General features: G+C 46.0%; 1 protein-coding gene across 1 annotated transcript; it reads left to right on the top strand.

Annotated features, from left to right (window-relative positions):
* The first annotated feature begins 19,362 nt into the window (after nucleotides 1-19,362).
* Nucleotides 19,363-20,475, top strand: LOC142765162 (uncharacterized). The gene has a single exon (XM_075865736.1). It carries the CDS (start codon nucleotides 19,363-19,365, stop codon nucleotides 20,473-20,475), a length of 1,113 nt encoding a protein of 370 aa, XP_075721851.1.
* Nucleotides 20,476-21,473: the final 998 nt, after the last annotated feature.

Raw genomic sequence — 21,473 nt, 5'->3', positions numbered from 1 at the left:
ATCTCATGCGAAGCTACTTAACAGATTGTTTTGAGTATGTTTCACTTAATCAGGTGACCTCTCCATATCTTAGAGTACAGACTGGCGTACCGCAGGGATCCATACTTGGCCCGATAATATTTAACATATACATCAATAACCTTCCAAGCATTTCACCTACACCGAACATAGTCATGTATGCGGATGACACTAATCTTTTCTTTTCAAATTCATCCCTACAACAGATTGAAAAAGAAATTAATGATTATTCAGATTTATTATCTGACTAGCTGAAGTTAAACAAACTTCAAATAAATGTCAGCAAAATTAAGTATATAATATTTAAACCAATAAATAAGCCAATGCCTGTCGAGATTACTGTTTTATTTAAAGGAGAGCAGATAGAACAGGTAACAACGCAAAAGTTCTGGGGGGTATGTTATCAAGAAAACCTCTCTTGGGACAATCATATTGTTACGGGGAAGATTTATTCACCGAGAGCTGGTCTTGCTAACAGCTTAAAGAGCGCACAGTCATGCAGGCCAACGGGAGAAACTCGAGAGTCCAACCCACTACAACCACGTTGTCGTCTTCTTCATTTGGGTGCCAATTCAGCTGTGTCGGGGTGACAGTTTCATACACGTATCATCACCCCGGCCCGTAAGGCACCGTCTCGGTGCCTGTTAAATGAGCGAGTCGGCGTTGTAGGGCTTGAGACGAGAAACGTGGACTACTTCCGTTCTGGGTGCCGCAGCTGATGAGTTTGTGGTAGCGGAAATCTCGTAGGTCACACGTGTGACCTGACGAATGACTCGGTAGGGCCCGGCGTATCGCGATAGTAGTTTCACGCAGAGGCCAACACGTCGAGATGGGAGCCACAAGAGAACAAGAGATCCCGCAGAAAAAACGGCATCTCTATGTCGACGGTCGTAAAGGGACTTCTGTGCTGTCTGCGACGACGATAACCGAGCGCGCGCTACGGCGCGTGCCGTGAGGGCCCGGGTGATCGCATCCTGAGCGTACGAAGTGGAGGATGGGTGGTCTGATGAAAGCAGTGTGTCGAAGGGCAGTAAGGGATGACGTCCGAAGAGTAGATAAAAAGGGGAGTAGCCCGCTGTTTCATGACGCGACGAGTTATAGGCGAAGGTTACGAACGGAAGAGCTATGTCCCAATCAGTGTGGTCGGTAGATACGTACATGGAAAGCATGTCCGTCAATGTGCGGTTTAGGCGCTCCGTAAGGCCGTTAGTCTGAGGGTGGTAAGATGTGGTGAAGTTGTGACGGGTAGCACAAGATCGGAGTAGGTCATCAACCACACGAGATAGAAAGTAGCGACCACGGTCTGTGAGCAGGTGAGTCGGAGCGCCATGCTGGGGAATAATGTCGTACAGCAGGAAGTCGGCAACGTCGGTTGCGCAGCTGGTTGGTAGCGCTCGAGTGATTGCATACCGAGTGGCATAGTCTGTGGCTACTGCAATCCATTTATTTCCAGTTGTAGAAGTAGGAAAGGGACCTAGCAAGTCCAACCCTACTCGATAAAATGGCTCGGCTGGAACTTCAATAGGTTGAAGAAGACCGGCAGGGGGAGTCGTGGGCTTCTTTCGGCGCTGGCAGAGGTCACAAGATGTGACGTAACGGCGAACAGAGCGGTACAGACCCTTCCAGAATACTCGTCGTCGAATGCGGTCGTAAGTTCTGGGGACTCCTAGATGTCCACAAGTTGGAGCGTCGTGGAATTGTCGCAGAACATCCTTTCGCAGGTGGTGCGGTACGACGAGTAAAAGTTCCGCGCCGTCGGGGTGTAAGTTGCGGCGGTACAAAATGTTGTCTTGAAGCAGGTATCTGCTAAGAGAAGGGTCAGCATAACGCGATTGAAGGCGGTCAATGATGGTGAGCAACGATGGATCTCGGCGCTGTTCGTCAGCCACGTTCAAAAAGTCAGTGATGGCTAAAACGCAGGCATCGGATTCCAAATCAGTGGAGCTAGGTGGATCAACGGGGTGCCGGGATAAGCAGTCAGCATCGCTCTGCAGCTTTCCAGATTTGTAAACAACCGAGAACATGTACCCCTGTAATCGAAGAGCCCATCGGCCGAGTCTTCCTGCAGGGTCCTTAAGCGTCGACAGCCAGCAAAGCGCATGATGGTCCGTGATGACTGCGAACGGACGTCCGTGTAAGTACGGACGGAATTTCGCGATAGCCCATACGAGGGCTAAGCATTCCTGCTCAGTTATAGAATAATTTTGTTCCGCTTGCGACAAAAGGCGGCTAGCGTAGGCTATCACACGGTTGGTGCCATTCTGTATCTGAGCGAGTATAGCACCAATGCCATGGCCGCTTGCATCGGTTCGAGCCATTGGATCAAAATAAGCCAACACAGGTGGTGAGGTGAGGGCGGTAATTAGCGACGCGAAGGAATGTTCTTGGTCCCTTCCCCAAGAGAAGGCCACATTCTTTTTGAGAAGATCCGTGAGGGGCCTAGCAATATCCACGAAGTTGAAGACAAAGCGACGGAAGTATGAGCAGAGCCCAATAAAACTGCGAACTTCTTGTGTGGAACGCGGAACCATGAGTTCTCGGACTGCACGGACTTTGTCAGGGTTGGGTTGAACACCAGTGGCGTCAACAAGGTGGCCGAGTAGTTTAATCTGCCGACGTCCAAATGAACATTTCGACGAATTCAGTTTGAGACTAGTGCCACGAAAAACGTCAAGAATTGCCGAGAGACGAGACAGGTGGCTATCGAAGGAGGGCGAGAAAACTATTACATCATCCAGATAGCAAAGGCAGGTCGACCATTTGAAACCGCGAAGAAGAGAGTCCATCATACGTTCAAACGTAGCCGGGGCATTGCACAACCCAAAAGGCATGACCTTGAATTGGTAAAGGCCGTCGGGTGTGATGAATGCTGTCTTCTCGCGGTCGCGGTCGTCGACCGAAATTTGCCAGTATCCGGATCGAAAGTCAAGGGTCGAGAAATAGTTGGCGCCGTGGAGGCAGTCGAGCGCATCATCGATTCGGGGTAAAGGATAAACGTCCTTCTTGGTGATCCGATTCAGGTGGCGATAGTTGACGCAAAAGCGCCAGGTGTTGTCCTTCTTTTTAACTAAGACCACAGGGGAGGCCCAAGGACTCGATGAAGGCTCAATGACGTCTTTACTCAACATTTTCTCGACCTCCGTCTGTATAACTTGGCGCTCAGCATGTGACACGCGATAAGGGCGTTTGTGGAGTGGACTGGCGACGCCGGTGTCGATGCAGTGGGTTACGGCACTTGTACGGCCTAGGGGACGGTCGTCGACGTCAAAGATATCCAGGTAAGAAAACAGAACACCCCGGAGCGCCGCAATTTGGGAAGGTAAGAGGTTGCTGGATATCATTTTGTCGAGGAACGCCTTATTTTGCGACGTAATGACAGGTTTCGCCATGGTCTTAGTGTCAGGTGTAAAAGGACAAATCGAACATTCATCAAGGGTGGAAAGATCGGCTAAAGTGATGCCTTGGGGAAGAACTTGGGTCGACGTAGAGAAGTTCAGAACTGGAAGTAGCACCGTGTTGTTAGCAACAATCACTATAGTATGTGGTAGTGCGATGTGGTGCGTAAGGGTCAAATCAATGAGGGGAGCTACCAGATAGTCTCCATCAGGAACGGACGGGAAGGGCAACAGAGGAACGTACATAGCAGCCTGGGGCGGTAGCCGTAGAGACTCCACGGATCGTAGCCGAGTGCGACTTGGAGGAGTGGACGAGCCGTAAGATACCGGTAGAACAATCGATGAGGGTGGAGTGGGTGGTTAAAAAGTCAATTCCAAGGATGACGTCGTGTGGGCAAGCATCGAGGACTGCGAAGAGAACGGAAGTGTGGTGGCCAGCAACAGTAACGCGGGCAGTGCACATACCAAGTACCGATGTTCGACTTCCGTTAGCAACTCGAACAGTAGAGAACATAGTTGGTGTGAGAACTTTTTTCAGGCGAGATCGATGTGTAGAACTCATAACAGATACTTGGGCACCAGTGTCAATTAGAGCAGTAACGGCGTGGCCATCAACGAACACCCGAAGTAAATTGCGTCTTGAAATTGTAGCCGGTTGAGGGTTTTCGTTCCGAGTCGTCAACGCAGCGCCACCTCCAGAAGCTGTACTCGTCAGTTTCCCGGAGAATGGGCAGAATAAGCCGGTGACGGAGAGCGGCGGCGTTGAGGGGAGCGTGACGGCCGACCCTGAGGTGACGGCGAGCGGCTTGACCAGTTTCTTTGGGCGACGACGTCAGCGTAGGACGGTTCGGAGCGTGGAGATGAACGGTGAGCTGAAGAGTCCTGAATATGGTCATCCGAAAAAGCGGGTTGCGAATAGTGTCCACGGTCCTGACGGCGGTCGACATTACGAAAGCTTGGCCGGAAATACCCCCTGTTGCGACAATGGCGGGAGATGTGCCCAACTCGAGAGCAAGAAAAACAGATGGGCCACTGAGATGGATTTCGGTAGCGTGGTGGAAACCGAGGAGTCGAAGCTGCCGCAGCGACAAGTCGGGCAGAGTGGTGGTCAGCGTTGTGGACAGGAGTGCTCATGGGCTGCGGCTGGGGAACCTGGACACCCAGGTTAGCAAACTCCTGGCGTACGACGGCTTGAATGAGCGAGACTGTTGCCCAGTGGTCTTGCGCAGGGGGCTGATAGGAAGCGGGTGCCATGGCTTCCAGCTCCTGGCGAACAATCCTTGCGATATTGGCAGGAGGCGCAAGTGAACGGGGCGCTGCAGAATCCTCGCAAGACGAAGTCGCAGCAGTGTTTGGTAGTCTCGCGATGTGGTGGGTGATTCGCCTGCTTTTTGCTTGTTCAAATCGTCGGCATTCGGATATGATGGAGTCGGCAGTGGTGCAGTTCTTGCACATTAGTATGTTGAAAGCATCATCAGCAATGCCTTTCAACACGTGGCTGATCTTGTCCGCCTCGGACATGTTTTTGTCCGTCTTCCGGCACAGTGCCAGTACGTTTTGGATGTACGTGACGTACGACTCCGTCGATGATTGAACACGCGACGCGAGGTCCTGCCTGGCTGCCATCTGACGAGCAACTGACCGACCGAACAAATCGCGAAGCTTTTGCTTGCATGTGTCCCAGCTGGTTAATTCTTCTTCATGCGTCTCATACCAGGCGCGTGCCGTACCCCTTAGGTAGAACAGAATATTTGCCAGCATAAGCGTTTCGTCCCACCTGTAGTGCTTGCTGACGCGCCCGAATAATGCGAGCCATTCTTCGACGTCCGTGCTGTCCGTCCCGGAAAACGTGCCAGGGTCGAGAAGATGGGGGGGGAATCACAGGTGATGGAGCCGGCGCGGATGGCGAAGCCTGAGTGCCAGTTTCAGGCATCGTGGCTGAAGAAAGCTGGCGTCCACTGCGGAGTTCCAGAGCCTGGTTGTGTGAAGAACCCGCACCTATATCAATAAACTCAGCAGCGACCTCAGTAAAGTAGTACACTCTATGTATAAAATTAGTAGTCTTATACCACTAACACTAAAAAAGGCAATGTACTATGCCCTCTTCCACTCAAAACTTAGCTATTGTGCTTTAATATGGGAAACAACAACTGCAAAAATACACAACAAATTAATAAAACTACAAAAAAGGGCAATGCGAATTTTAAAAAACTATCACGGTAGACCGCAAGATTTACCCACACACAATCTTTTTGAGAAACACTCGTTAATCAGAGCAAATCAAATCAACTATTATAGATTACTTTTGCACATAAAAAGCGCAGGCTCCGTGTTAGTAGCCTGCCCGTTTCTCCCCCTCGATATCAATTACGCCACCAAACGAGAAGGCCACCACTTATGCGAACTGACTACGGGTGTCACGACCTTGAATATCAAGTACCCCGGCTATTGAACATTGTTTACCATCATATAGATTTTCATGCGCCCCGCTTTAAAAATTTATGAAGAACTTTCTGTTGCATTCCATGATAACTTATCAATAAAATATATCTGTCTAATTTTCTACGTGTACCGCATATACAGTTTGTGCTACAATTTGAAAGTTCGCAATTTAATGCGTATAGGTATACATTCTTGGAGTGTCTGTATGATATGTTTGTTTTCATGAAGAGTTTTCATATATTATGCCTACCTGTAATGGTTTATTTGCAGTGACAATTATGTACATGCATGTTTCGATTTTCCCGGTTGCCCTATATTTTGTATACTCGCATCGCATGCAAACATGTACACGCATGCCGAATGCGCATGGGAGTAGGAGCCTCTGTCAGTCAGCCTTTAGCTCTTCTCCTCTTTCTGTATCAGAAAGAAATAAAAAATAAACTTCAAACATCAAGCCTCAACCTCGCTATTTAAAGGGAAAAAAGATAATTTTAATAGTTAGTTTACTAAGTATTACGGTTAGGTGGCGTTAGCCGCCGCCCGATCTAAAGGGCACAGCCACATCCATCCATCCATCCATCCATCCTCGCTATCAAGTTTTTTTACATCATATTTCGTGGGATTTTTCGTGGCATTATGTAGCAACTGAAGCTAGATTTGAAAAAATAAAAGCCAACCAAGACACCTTTGCAAATAAAATTAAAATGAAAATTATCGTCCACAACTGGAATTCGAACCTGGGTCTTTCGAGTGGGAAGCGACCAAATCTACCCCTCAACCACTTCGGGGGAACCACGCGCGGCTTTTGAAACGATGACATAATACACACTGCCGATCGCAGTGCTACAAGCGGATTGACCTTCTTTGGGCTTCACTTTTCGGAGCTCTGTCCGGGCGTTCCCCTTGTTCTAGTACACTCAACTTAGGAGGAACGCGGCTTTGGGATCGCGAAAAATTGCGAAAAACAAATCGTTTTTGAAAACCAAGTTTTCAGTTTCTGGAGCCCTTTTTCAATCTGTTTCCAAAACATCTGCACTGAAAACCGCGCAGAAGTGCTTCGAGAAATTCATTTCACCTACCTAGGTAGCGAAAAGTTTTCTGGAAATCGCTGTTTTCGATGAGCCGGTTTCTTGGGCTCATTGAAAAGAGCATTTCCCATGTTTAACGTTCCCGCTTCAGCTGGCTCCTCGCGTTAAAAACAAGTGCACAAAAAGCAAATGTTTGAACAGCGCCTCCTCTAGGAAGATGCCTGCCACATAAGAAAAAAAAACAGCTGCCACACCCTTTTCCTCCTTTACTTTGAAAATGTTTTTGGTCGCTAGCGTCACCTGTGGCGGACGGTGCAACAGCGCAACACTTTGCATTGCCTCCGAAACAGTGGTGCACAGTTGCAGGTCTCGAATAACTCTCCACTGACGCGCCCCTATGGGCCGCAGAGGAAAAACGCTTAGCTGATGCCGCCCGTCGCCGTGATGATGGATGGATGGATGGATGGATGGATGGATGGATGGATGGATGGATGGATGGATGGATGGATGGATGGATGGATGGATGGATGGATGGATGAATGGATGGATGGATGGATGGATGGAGGTATGGATGGATGGATGGATGGATGGATGGATGGATGGATGGATGGATGGATGGATGGATGGATGGATGGATGGATGGATGGATGGATGGATAGATGCGGCTGTACCCTGTAGATCGGGCGGCGGCTAACGCCACCTAGCCGTAATACTTAGTGAACTAACCATTAGATTTCTCTTTTTTTTCCTTGAAATAGTGAGGTTGAGGAATCGTACTTTGCAGTGAAGGGTGTAATTTTCACTCGGGCCTTGACTTTATCCACCAATCAGATAACCTCCTTCTAGTTAAGTCTACCCGCTTAAAGTCTATTATGCCCTCCCTGTCCCTCAACCCCAGTGCTTTGAAAAACTCTGCGCCATCATCCTGAACTATAGGGTGAAGCACTTTACAGAACATTATCAAGTGTTCGGCAGTTTCTTCTTCCTCTCCACACGCACTGCATACCGTGTCTACCCCTTCGTATTTGGCCCGATATGTCTTGGTTTGCAACACTCCCGTCTTGGCCTCAAACAGTAGAGAACTACCCCGAGTATTATCATAGATCCTTTCCTTGGCAATTTCCTGCTTAAAATTTCGATAAATCTCTAGTGCGGACTTTTTAATCATGCCAATTCTTTACATGTCAGTCTCCATTTCCTTCACTTTCTTCTTAACAAATAGTTCTTTTTGGTTTGACTACCTGCTGTTTTCCAAGTATTCACCAGTCAATTTCCTGGTTCGCTTCCTCCGTTTTGTATCGACATTCTTTATGTAAAAGTAGCTGAAAACCTTCCTAGCCCAACGATCCTCCCCCATTTCTCTGAATCGCTTCTCACATTTTATCTTGCTGCTAGCTTCCCTGCCCTCAAATGATGTCCATCCCATATCACTTTGTACTCCCAGATTTGGTGTACTCCCGTGAGCTCCTAAACATGGGCAACATGGTGCAACATCGGCTGACCCACCCCTTCAAAAGCGCGCCGGCTGCATCGATACTTCGGGCCACGGCACTGCCGCTGCGGATCGATGCTCACCCATCATGTATCTGCAGGTGCTGCTTTTTGCCGTCGTGGGCCATCTGTCGTCTGCCTCATCGGATGGCCTACCGACTACAGTCACCGAAGATTCTGGCGTGTGCTCGGGTACACCTTTGAGCAGCTTTTCCGCGCACCACAGCCAGTTTTTTCGGGTTTCGGATGGTTTGCCGCCAAATCTGGACTTTACGGTGTTCGCCGTCCGGCAACCTGGTGCAACATCGGCTAACCCACCCCTTCAAAAGCGCGCCGGCTGCATCGACACTTCGGGCCACGGCACTGCCGCTGAGGGTCGATGCTCACCCATCATGTATCTGCAGGTTAGTTATTACAACTGTTGTTCCTACCGGAACGATGATATTTGCCTTTTAGCGGTGTCCTGGCCTTCTGGGTTTTTGAAGTTTGCTCGGAGTGCAGCGCTGTTCCTCAGCCGCCTTTTGTTACTTCACGGTGACGTGGAGGAAAACCCTGGACCAATGAATAAGCCCCAGGAAGAAAAATTGAATTTCGCGTTCGATGCTATTAAGCGCCTAGAAAACAACAACGCTACCTTACTGGAATCCGTAAATAAGGTTTTATTATTACATGCTACTATTCAAAACGATGTCGAACAGCTCAAAACTCGGGTGCAGGCTATCGAATCTAAAATGCAAAACAACGATAAAAGCGTAATTCTACCAACTCACGATCATTTTTCTACATTACAAGGCAAAATCGACGACATGGAAAATAGATCTCGGCGTTCCAATGTTCTTTTCTTTGGCGTAGATGATAAAGAACCATCTGAAACGTGGGATGCAACTGAAGGTCTCGTTAGGGACTTTTGCTCGTCAAAGTTCGGCATAACAATAGATTCCGTTGCCCGAGCTCATAGATTAGGTCGTTTTGTACGAGACAAAAAGAGACCCATTATAGCCAAGTTTTTCAACGATAGGGAAATCGTAGCAATTTTGAACAAAGGACCTATCATATGTTCCTCCGCGAGAAAGAAGTTAGGATTTCTGAAGCATAGATTAGGTGATGCCCCCTCGTCGCTTAGACTCATTGCATACAAATCCATTGTAAGACCCACCCTGGAATACGGAAGCATTGTATGGGACCCCCATACTATCACTAATAAAGAAAAGCTTGAAAAAATTCAGAGATTGGCAGCTCGCTTTATTTATAAACGTTTTAGACGTCGCGACTCCCCTTCAGCTATGTTGGAGCTCGCACACCTAGAGCCATTGGCCAACCGACGTAAAAGTGCCCGTCTAAACTTTCTACACCAGCTATATTTTAACGAATTGGGAATCCAGTCACAAGATTACATAGCTAATAACCCTAGTCGAGCGTCTCGTCACAAACATAGCCGAAGTATTACACCGTTTTTTGCCCGTACAGACCAATACAAATATTCATTTTTTTCCAGAACTGTTTCCGATTGGAATGTTTTGCCAGAGTCTTCACCCTTGCTGTCATCCAATGTATAATGATTGTATACTTACCTGTGGATTATGTACCCTCACATTCATGTGTCGATCTTGCATCCGTACGCATGTCTTCTGGATGTGTACATCCCTCTCCTGCTTGGACCTCTCAAGGTTCGCAGTATTGTACAAATAAATAAATAAACTAAAAAAAACACGCCCTTCAGCATCTCGCGCGATTACTCGGTGCCCGTTCGCGACAAGCGTCGAAAGCTTGCCCAGTTCAAGAAATCTGTAGTCAGGGAGGGTGACCATTGCCGCCTGGTATTCACTAAGCTGTTGGTGAATGACGACATCTACGTGTGGGACACTGTAAATGAATGCGCTGTCCGATTAAATCCTCGTGAGAACGCACACGCGGCGGAAACCCCCGTAAACGACACGTGCAAATGACGTAGCTCTCCCCCGATAATTGAGTATTCTTCGCCTCTCATACCCCGCCCGATAGTCAAACATTTTCCATTCTTGTTTACAAATATCCGTAGTGTTCTTTCTAAAACTGTCCCTCTTTCTTCACTGATAGACTCGTTGTCAGCATCAGTAGTAATATTAACCGAAACATGGCTTAATGACACTGTTAGTGATAACAATATCTTTGTTTGTGCATCTGAATTCAACTTTTTTCGTTACGATCGAAAGCACCGAAGGGGCGGTGGTGTCCTCCTTGCCGTCAAGAATGATCTTGTTGTTACCCCCATCTCAGTATGTTCTTTTCTGGAATGTGCCTTTGTTTCCTTGAAGTGTGCTGGTAGCCATGTTATAATTGCTGTTTCTTACCGTCCCCCCGATATGGGCTGCACGTTTTCGGATGAATTTTCTCGTGTTATGGGCGATATTCACACTGTTACGACCGGCCCTAGGGAACCAAGCACGAAGAGTTTGGGGGAGAACCGGTTCTTGACCGACGGGGTCGTCCACCCCCACCTCCCCATTCAGGCTCCTCCTCTCGCCGGGAGAACTCCGGAATCTGCTGTGCGTTCGTCACCATGTTTGGTAACATTTTAGGGCGCCGTGACCATATATGGACCTCGTGTTAGGTTGTGCCACTCCATGTGTTGTGAGGTGTGTTTCCCCTCTCTCGTAGCCGAGGTGCCGGAGCCACCGTATTGGCTGACGATGCGGACAGTGCGCCCAGTGTCGGCAACGCGGCGCTATAAAATGCCGAAGACGTTTTGTATCTCTCACTCTTCTCTCTTTGGTTCAGTTGACCACTTCTCCACATGTAAATAAATCTCTGTTGTTCGTTCGGGCGCTTCTTCTCGCTGAATTGTTGGACGATGGATCCTGCGACGGGGCCAGCTACCGAAAACGAGACCGGCAGGACCCGGAGTCCCAACAACACCCGTTTTCTGAACGCTGTACTTATCATTTTCGGTGATTTCAATTTTCCTGCCATTAATTGGAGTGCCCTTACTGTTCCACCAAGTGATGTTGAAGCGCACAAATTTTTGCAGAGTTGCCTGGACTTTTCATTAACTCAACTCATCAATTTTCCTACACGCTGCTCAGCGACAAGTTCAAATACCCTTGACCTAATTTTAACAAATGAACCCGATCTTTGCTCGAACATTAATATTTTTGATGGTCTTTCCGACCCTGCGATTATTACCGGAACCTTGATTCGCCCACTTGTCGAAAGAATATCAACTAACAAATCGATTACGTGCTATAACAGAGGTAGGTTTGATTGCATAAATAATGAATTGTCTGCCTTTTACAAAGAATTTATACATGGTCACCTCCAGCGCACTATTCAAGAAAACTGGTTGCTGTTAATAAATAAACTTACCGGCCTCATCAATAAATTCATACCTGTCATCACCGTGAAAACCCGAAGCACGGTTCCTTGGTTTACCCAGCAGCTCCGACGGTTGAACAACAAAAGAAACGTTTATATAAACAGGCCGTCCAAAAGGATACCTTTAACTCTTGGACGAAATACAAAAAATGCGATAAAGAATATCAGTCGCTTTTGAAATCTACTCGCCGCCATTTCTTTAACCATGATTTATCATCTATACTTGCGAATAATCCGCGCAGATTCTGGCGCGTTGTTAACCCCAAATGTTATCCTGATATAGTCCTAAGCAATAACGATGGTGTTTCAGTTCCCACATCTCAATGCGCAGATGTCTTAAACCAGGCGTTTTCCTCAGTTTTTACCAGAGAAGACGTTTCATCCGCTCCCATATTGCATAGTTTCAGCAGCACAGTCATGCCGGAGAATGTTATCAGTGAGGCCGGTGTTCTGTCCCTTTTACAGAAACTAAATATTTCTTCCACCTTGGATAATATAGGCTTAAATAAAATTCTGAAATTTATATCATTCAGTATCACCCCCTTCTTATGCGCTCTGTTTTCACAGTCTATGTCTACCGGAACTCTACCCCAAGATTGGCTATCAGCTAAAGTCGTCCCCCTCTTCAAATCAGGTGAACATTCCTCACCGCTAAATTACAGGCCCATTTCCTTAACTAGTACCATTTGCAAGCTCATGGAGCATATCATACACACTCAAGTAATAAACTATCTCGAACGTCACAATATCATTTTCAATTTTCAGCACGGTTTTCGCAAGGGATTTTCATGTGACACCCAACTTGCCGGTTTTGTTCACGACCTTCATAAATCCATGGATGCTGGTTGCCAGGTCGACGCCATTTTCTTAGATTTCGCTAAAGCTTTTGACCGCGTTCCTCACCACAGATTACTACTAAAACTAGAACAACTTAACATTCACCCTATAGTTCTTGCATGGATACAAGTTTTTCTTTCCTCCAGGTCTCAATTCACCTTTGCTATGAATTTTTATTCTTCCTCTTTACCGGTAACATCTGGTGTACCCCAAGGCAGTGTTCTTGGTCCTCTACTCTTCCTCCTTTACATTAATGATCTACCGAATTCTTTATCTTCACACGTTCGACTTTTCGCGGACGACTGCGTAATATACCGTAACATTTCTTCTGATTCTGACCGCTTAGCTTTGCAATCTGACCTTAACAAAATTAATCATTGGTGTTCAACTTGGCTTATGTCGTTAAATGTTTCTAAAACAAAGTGCATGTCCTTTGTAAACGCTGCTACACGTTTTCCTAGTCAATACTCGTTGAATAATATGACACTTGAGTTAACATCTACCTACAAGTACCTCGGTCTCCATTTTCAATCGAATCTATCTTGGCACCATCATATAGAAGTCACTCTTGCAGCTGCTAACCGGTCTCTCGGGTTACTGAAACGAAATCTTAAACGAAATCCATCGCAGTTAAAAAAACTTGCTTTTATTAGTTTAATTCGCCCTAAAATAGAAGATTCCAGTGCCATTTGGGATCCTCATCAAGCCTACATCGTATCAAATATGGAATCTTTGCAAAACCGAGCTGCTCGTTTCATTTACTCAGATTATTCTACCTATTCCAGCGTAACTAACTTAAAAAACCGTGCTGAGCTAGAGGATGTGGCCATTCGTCAGAAATATGCACGCCTATCACTTTTCCACAAACTTTACAATCACCCATCATTACATGACAGTTTCTTTGAACCCGCCTGTTCCATCTTTCCCCGCCGTGATCATCCTAACAAAGTCAAACGCCCGCTATCTCGCACACTTCGTTTCGCTCAGTCATTCATCCCGCGCACTATTTTCGAGTGGAACAGTTTGCCTGCACATATCGCCACCGAGAAAGACTCGGTCAAGTTTTCAGAGCTCATGCGCACTACGGTGACTAACTAAATATTTTTTTTTTTGCTTTTGTTGTTTTGTTTTCTTTCGTTTTTCAACTATTGTATAACGCCATGCAATTGCTGCCCGTATTCATGGTTTGCGCTTTGTTGCGGTTGTCAGGTTGCACTGTATCTTGCTGTAAACCATGTTGTATTGGCCCCCCCCCCCTATGTAATACCCTCTTCTAGAGGGCCTTTAGGGGTAACCTGAATAAATAAATAAATAAATAAATAAATAAATAAATAAATAAAAAAATAGGCCTACCTATTCCACGTTGCTTAATTTCTAATCTTGCTTGAACTTCTGATCTCATGCACAAGACCGCATTGCCGAACGTCAGCCCAGGAACCATGACCCCTATCCATATTCCCCTCACCACATCATACCTATTGTAATTCCAAAGTGCCCTATTTTTCATCACTGCTGCATTCCTGTTACCTTTATTTGTCACGTATATTTCGTGTTCCCTTAGGTACTCGGTCCCATTGCTTATCCACACGCCCAGATATTTGTATTTATCTGTTATCTCTAGCGTGACCTCCTGTATTCTAAGCTCACTACCTTCGCTATCATTGAAAATCATGACTGCTGATTTTTCCTTACTGAATCTAAAATCTAACCTATCTCCCTAATTACCGCAGATGTCCATCAATCTCTGCAAATCTTCCTTGTTGTCGGCCATTAGCACTATATCATCTGCGTACATTAATGTTGGTAGTGCCTGATCAATGAGCTTTCCTAGTTTGACTAAAGAGAGGTGGAAGCCAAGTCCACTTCCCTCTAATTTGGCCTCTTATCTTTTTATGCAAATCATGAATAACAAGGGTGAGAGTTGACACCCCTGCCTAAGTCCCCATTTCACATCTGTGCGCTTGTATACCTGTTTTTCCCACTATATACCTACCTTGTTACTTTTATAGATCTCCTTTAAAAATTTAGTGACTACATCTTCCACGCCTAGTGTGTCCAGTATTCCCCACAATTCCTCTTGAACCACGCTATCGTACGCTCCCTTGATATCCAAAAATGCTAGCCATAGGGGCCTGTGTTCCTTTTCTGCTATTTCGATGCACTGCGCCAGTGAGAACCGATTGTCTTCCAACCTCCTGTGTTTCCGAAACCCATTATGCAGTTCTCCCAGCACCCCCTCATCCTCTATACATGCCTGCAGTCTTTCCTTTATAATCTGCATCGCCAACCTGTAGACCACTGATGTCACTGTTATAGGACGGTAGTTGTTTATGTCACTTTGTCTCCCATTCCTTTATAGATCATGCTCATCCTGTTAAGTTTCCATCCATTGGGAACTTCACCATTGATTATTAGTTTGCTCACTGCCTCTCTCAAAGCCTGCTTAGACTTTGACCTAATTTCTTTATCAGCATAATTGTAATGCCATCTGGGCCTGTTGATGTACTACTAGAAACCCTTTTCTCAGCCCTTTCCAACTCTCTTTGTGAAAATGGAGCCATTATACCACTTGAATTATCCTTGTCTATTGTGTTGCATAAAGCACTTCTTTGTTGAAATTTTTCTGTATCCCTTGTTCTTATATATTCAATAGCTTCGTCCCCTTCTAGCCTAGCACCTTGGGCTGTAGATATAAACCTCTGCTCTAGGCTCGTCTCATTTCTTAGGAAGTTTAGATGGTTCCGAAATTTCGCAGCTACCTTTCTATCTTTTTTATGTACTTCTGCCAGCCACTGAGCTCCCTTTCCTCTAATCTTTTTATGGATCAGAAGTGATGCATCCCTTTTACAGCTTAGAAAGGTTTCACATTTTCTTTCAACATCATCTGTCGGTTCATCCCGCTGCTTAGCATATCTGTGTTCCCTAGAGGCTTCCTGACGTTTTGCTATGGCTCTCTTAACTTCCTCATCGCACCAACTCTTGGGCTTGTGTCTTCTTTTCTGAGGTGACTTGTTACGTGCCTTAGCAAGCTCTTGCCCAAACAGTCTAATTAGATTCATGTATGTCCACACTGTTTTATTATCCTCCGTGATTACTTTCTCAAATTCTTCAGAGGCTATTTCAATTTGCCTTTCAGGATAAAAATTTTCCTGTAGTTGCTCATCTTATCTCCTTCCCACTTGCACTGCTCTTCCAAAACTTAGCTTGATACGTTTGTGATCACTACCCAGACTTCTGGAGCCACCTTCATCTATGTGCATTCCCCTGAGCGTATCATACATCCTATGTGACATATATCGTTGACTGCAGCCTTCCTACCTCCCTTGTTATTTGCCTTCACACTTCTCTGTACTGTTGCAAATAATCAAATCAAGCCTTTCACACATATCCATGATCATTTTGCTGTCGGGTCGGTATACCCATCTATATCTCCTATGTGCGCATTCATGTCTTCTATTATAATTATCTCACAGTCTCTTCCTAACTCCTGAATGTCCTTTGATATGCACTCTACCATTGGCTGGTTTTCCTCTCTGGCCTTTGCTCCCGTCCACAAGTACACGGAACCAAGGAGTGTCATTTGCCCTGCCACTTTCCCTTTTAGCCATAAATGTTCCTCGCACTCCTGCTTGACCCTTTGCCAATCTGTACTTTTATAAATGAATGCCCCAATGCCACCCCCCTTTCTGCTGCCTTCTGTTCTATTACAATATTCCCACGCATAGTCCGGATTGTTCGGAGGTTGTTCCATGTCCCTGAGATGTGTTTCTACAAAACCGTATACCATCGGCCTCTCTTCCCTTAGCTGTTCTTCTATCTCTTCCCACTTCAGCCTGTTCCTACCACCCTGCATGTTAATATACCCCATATCTGAATTGGCTCGGCGCTCGTGGCTACGTCTATTTATGCCCCGGACTCTACCTATCTTAGATACTGGTGCCACTTTGGAATCGTATCTGTCCATAACACCTTTCAAAGGGTCTCACTCGTTGTTTTCATCGTTACTAGCTATCCTGCACCCCGAAGGGTCCGCTGCTCCCCAAAAAAGCTACTGCGCGTCCTACAAGTCGCCAACCCACCTCATGACCTAGCCGCCCATCAAAGTGAATTCTGTCTCGTTGAAAACCACCCCACCTAGGCACCTTTCTGTTTATTTTCGCCACCTCAAAGCCTTTCTCTCGACTTATTCGTCATGTCTGTTGGTTTGCGTTGACAACCACTCTTTGCATGTTGCCGTCACGCACCGGTAACTCCGGTCTCGTGCATATCATTACCTGTATCTGAGGAGAAGTGGTGCGCATGTCATCGACCCCTTTCGCCAGTGTGGTGGCTATTCCTGCTGTATCTTCATTGAAGACATCGTTTAAACCTCCTAAACTTATCACGAGGTTCCGTCTATCAGCTGTAGTTTTGAGTTTTGCGTTCGCTTGCCTCATGACTGCTTCTGTCTTGAGTCCTGGGAATGCCCCTACTGCAATCCTCTGGTCACCTCTTTAAATTTCGAGTTTAAATTTCTAATTTCTAATTTAAATTCGAGTCCCCGGCGATTATCACATGCTGTGAATTTTCAGCTGGAGCGTCCTGCAACTGAGGGCTACTTGCACCTGTGACGCCGGCTGCTTTGTCCCTTCCCAGCCCCACCACTATCTCGCTGAAGCTAGGACTTGCGATAATTGAACCAGCTGAACCTGTTTTTTCCAAACTTATTTGCTCTTCCTTCTCCGCTGTTCTGGTTGCCGGTTCCCTACTGCTCTCTGTAGGCCGCTTCTTTGTTCAGCTTCGCTAGTGCTTTCTCGGCGGACTTCAGTCTTTCTCCCATTGCCCTCGTTTTTTCTTGCTCTGTCGCCAACGCAGTCTCGAGCTCGGCGATTCTCATCAGCAGTTCACTCTAGGCAACCATCATTTTCTCCATTTTTTCCTTGACCTCACTTTGCCTACACTTCGCGTCAGCCTCTTCTCCATCCAATTCTACACTTGGGTCCACTTTCAAACCTGCTCCCCATCCTGAATACTTTAGAGCCTTTTTAATCATGTCTTTCTGACACCAATTGTCCCTATAGTTGATAATTACTAAAATCAAGCCCTGCACTACGAAAAAAAGAAAGTCTAAGCTCAACTACAAAAATTTGCGGGTTCAATGTACGCGCACCTCCCCCACGGGGTGGCAAAAGAAAAAAAGCAATAACAAAAAATTCAAACAAACACACCCGCACTAACTAATAAATACCTGGTGACTGGCCCCAAAAAATCGCTACCATAAAACAAGTGCTACGATAATTTCAACTGCTGCCTTGTAACTAAAAAGACAGGCTCAAAACATGCAAAAACACTTATCTGCGCAGTCGACTTGGAGCGTTCAAAAAGCACGTCCATCCACCGTGACAGTCCGAACCAACCTAGTGTTGGTTGGATGGATGGATGGATATGGCTGTACCCTTTAGATCAGGCGGTGGCTAGCGCCACCAAGCCATAATACTTAATGAACCCAAAACTATATTTATTTTTTTTTCTTAAAAAGTGAGTTTGAGGATTCGTACTTTGCAGTGAAGAGTTTAATTTTCACTCGTGCCTTGACTTTAGCCACCAATCAGATAACCTCCTTCTAGTTAGGTCTACTTGCTTAAAGTTTATTTTGCCCTCCCGGTCTCTAAACCCCAGTGCTTTGAAAAACTCTACGCCATCATCCTGAACTATTGGGTGAAGCCCTTTACAGAACATTATCAAGTGTTCGGCAGTTTCTTCTTCCTCTCCATACGCACTGCATACTGTGTCTATTCCTTCGTATTTGGCCCGATATGTCTTGGTTCGCAGTACTCCCGTCCTTGCCTCAAACAGTAGAGAACTACCCCGAGTATTATCATAGATCCTTTCCTTGGCAATTTCCTGCTTAAAAGTTCGATAGATCTCTAGTGCGGACTTCTTAATCATACCCATTTTCCACATGTCAGTCTCCATTTCCTTCATTTTCTTCCTAACTGAGAGTTCTTTTTGGTTTGGACAACTGCTCTTTTCTAAGTATTTACCATTCAACTTGCTGGTTCACTTCCTCCATTCTGTATCGACATTCTTCATGTACAAGTAGCTGAAAACCTTCCTAGCCCAACGCTCCTCCTTCATTTCTCTCAATCGCTTCTCAAATTTTATCTTGCTGCTAGCTTCCCTGCCCTCAAACGATGTCCATCCCATATCACCTTGTACTCCCTGATTTGGTGTATTCCCGTGAGCTCCTAAAGCAAGCCTACCTATTCCACGTTGCTTAGATTCTAATCTTGCTTGAATTTCTGATCTCATGCACAAGACCGCATTGCCGAACGTCAGCCCAGGAGCCATGACCCCTTTCCATATTCCTCTCACAACATCATATCTATTGTAATTTCACAGTGCCCTATTTTTCATCACTGCTGCATTCCTGTTACCTTTAGTCGTCATGTATATTTCGTGTTCCCTCAGGTACTTGGTCCCAATGCTTATCCATACGCCCAGATATTTGTATTTATCTGTTATCTCGAGCGTGACCTCCTGTATCCTAAGCTCACTACCTTCGTTGTCATTGAAAATCATAACTGTTGATTTTTCCTTACTGAATCTAAAATCTAACCTATCTCCCTCATTACCGCAAATGTCCATCAATCTCTGCAAATCTTTCTTGTTGTTGGCCATTAGCACTATATACTGGACACGGCAGCACCGCCGTGACGATGTCGCCTTACGTGCCTCTACTTGTGCAGGTTTTGGCGTGGTTCTTCGCGGACGCAGCAGCGGCCCATGTTATCACTGGACAACACAACTAATGGTCCCCGATGAAGAATGCGCACCAGCCCTCGAAAGAACTCAACCACTGCGCAACCAGATCATCGCCAGTGGCGTCAACGATGCTGTTCCACGTGGACTCGGTCGATTGCGCACCCCCGTGGAGCACGATGACGTCCTCCGCCTCCCCGATAGCAAGCTGCCCGGAGCATATAAAAGCAAGGGCCATGGTCTCGACCTTCAGTGGACAACACGGCAGCACCGCCGTGACGATGTCGCCTTACGTGCCTCTACTTGTGCAGGTTGGTGATCCAAAGTATGGTTTTCGTAGTAACTGTACCTGCCTGATTGTGCTGCCGTGTCCACACACTGTTCTTGGTTGCTTAAATGACTGTGTTTCAGTTGTAAGCCTGTTACTGATGTTGTCCGGTGACGTAGAGGAAAATCCTGGGCCCGAGGTTGAAAAAATGCTGGAGGAAATATTAAGTAACCAGTGTAAACTACTAGCAAAAGTTAATGAAATTCAGGCCAAGCAGACATCTACGGATGCCAGCATTTCCGACATGCATGTTAGGCTCCAGACTATTGAAAAACAACTTGAAGGGTTGGGTGAAACACAGAACCGGCTTACAATGATAGAATCAAGTGTTGGTCGCCATGACAGTGAATTGACGGCTCTTGCCAGGCAGATCGATGACTTAGATAATCGTTCTAGACGCAACAACCTAATTGTACGCGGAGTGGAAGAAGAAGAATCTGAGGATGAGGCAGTACTCTTAAGTAAGGTGAATGACGATATCTTTGACAAATTACTTGGCTCAAAGTGTAGCTCCATTGAGAGAATTCACTGTCTAGGAAAGAAAATACCTGAAAGAAGCCGTCCGGTCATCTTGAAAGTAGGTGACTTCAGGGACAAAACCAAAATACTGAAAAACTGCCACAACCTCAAGGGGACACAATTCAGTATCAGCGAAGATTACTCTAAACGAGTAGTTGAAATCAGAAAACAACTATGGATTTCATCAGCGGATGAAAGAGCAAAGGGAGCAAAGGTTAAACTAATCATCGATAAACTGAAAGTAAACAACGTTCTCTATGGCTGGAATGAGGCTACCAACGAGCGATTCAGGTATGCTAGCCCACGTCTCACCAGCTCTGACTGACGCAAATCGAGACCAACAGCATCTGTTAAGGTTATTAATGTAAACGCCAGAAGTTTGCTGAATAAAGCTGATGCAGTTGAATCCGCAATCCTGGAGCATGAACCGGATATAATGGTCGTAACAGAGACTTGGTTACATACGGATGTAGCAGATTTTGAAGTAACACCTACAGGTTACACAATTGTTAGAAAAGACCGGCAAGGAAGAGGTGGTGGTGTTGCGATTCTTATTAAAGACAACATTAGGTTTTCAGTGTTGGATGATAACTGTGACATAGAAATGTTGTGGATTAGGTGTGGGTTCAGCGAGCGAACTGTGTATATTGGAGGGATTTATAGAGCGCCGAATTCCTCTCTGGATATAATCGCAAAGCTAACAAATTTTATGGATTCTAATTTTAGTCTCCAAGATAACGTATTATTATTAGGGGACTTCAATCTTCCGGATATTAATTGGCTATCCCAGTCTCCTGGATCGGAGCAGGTTGCAAGTGCTGAGTAACTACTGGAGCTGGCATTCTGCTACGGGCTAACGCAAAGTGTCACTGAATTTACTCGGATAGGGACTACAAGGTCATCTATCCTTGATTTGGTATTTGTGTCCCCAAAGCTGTTGCCGTTACTCAGCCGTTGTGAAGTTGTAGAAGGCCTGTCCGACCACAGAATGGTAGTAACGCACCTAGCATTGTCCCCAGACACCTTGGGTAAACCCACACTTAGCACTGTACTGAATTTTATGGCGGCTGATGATGTGTCTATTTTGGACTATCTTGAAAAATCCTTTGATGAATTTCAGGTCCTTTACAACACTGACTGCAGCACTGATAGGCTATGGCATTTCTTTTCAATTGTTGTAGGGAAGTGCATAGACAGCTATGTACCCAGGATTAGAAAACGCATTTGTAAAACCAATCCCTGGATTACCAGAGAAATCATTCACACAAAAAGAAAACTAAAACGGAAACAAAAATCTTGGGCAAAAAATTGTACCCCTGAAGG

Source organism: Rhipicephalus microplus, chromosome 6 (genome assembly GCF_043290135.1).
Source record: "Rhipicephalus microplus isolate Deutch F79 chromosome 6, USDA_Rmic, whole genome shotgun sequence".
Classification (NCBI taxonomy): Eukaryota; Metazoa; Arthropoda; class Arachnida; order Ixodida; family Ixodidae; genus Rhipicephalus; species Rhipicephalus microplus.
This window is presented reverse-complemented; position numbering and strand designations above follow the sequence as displayed.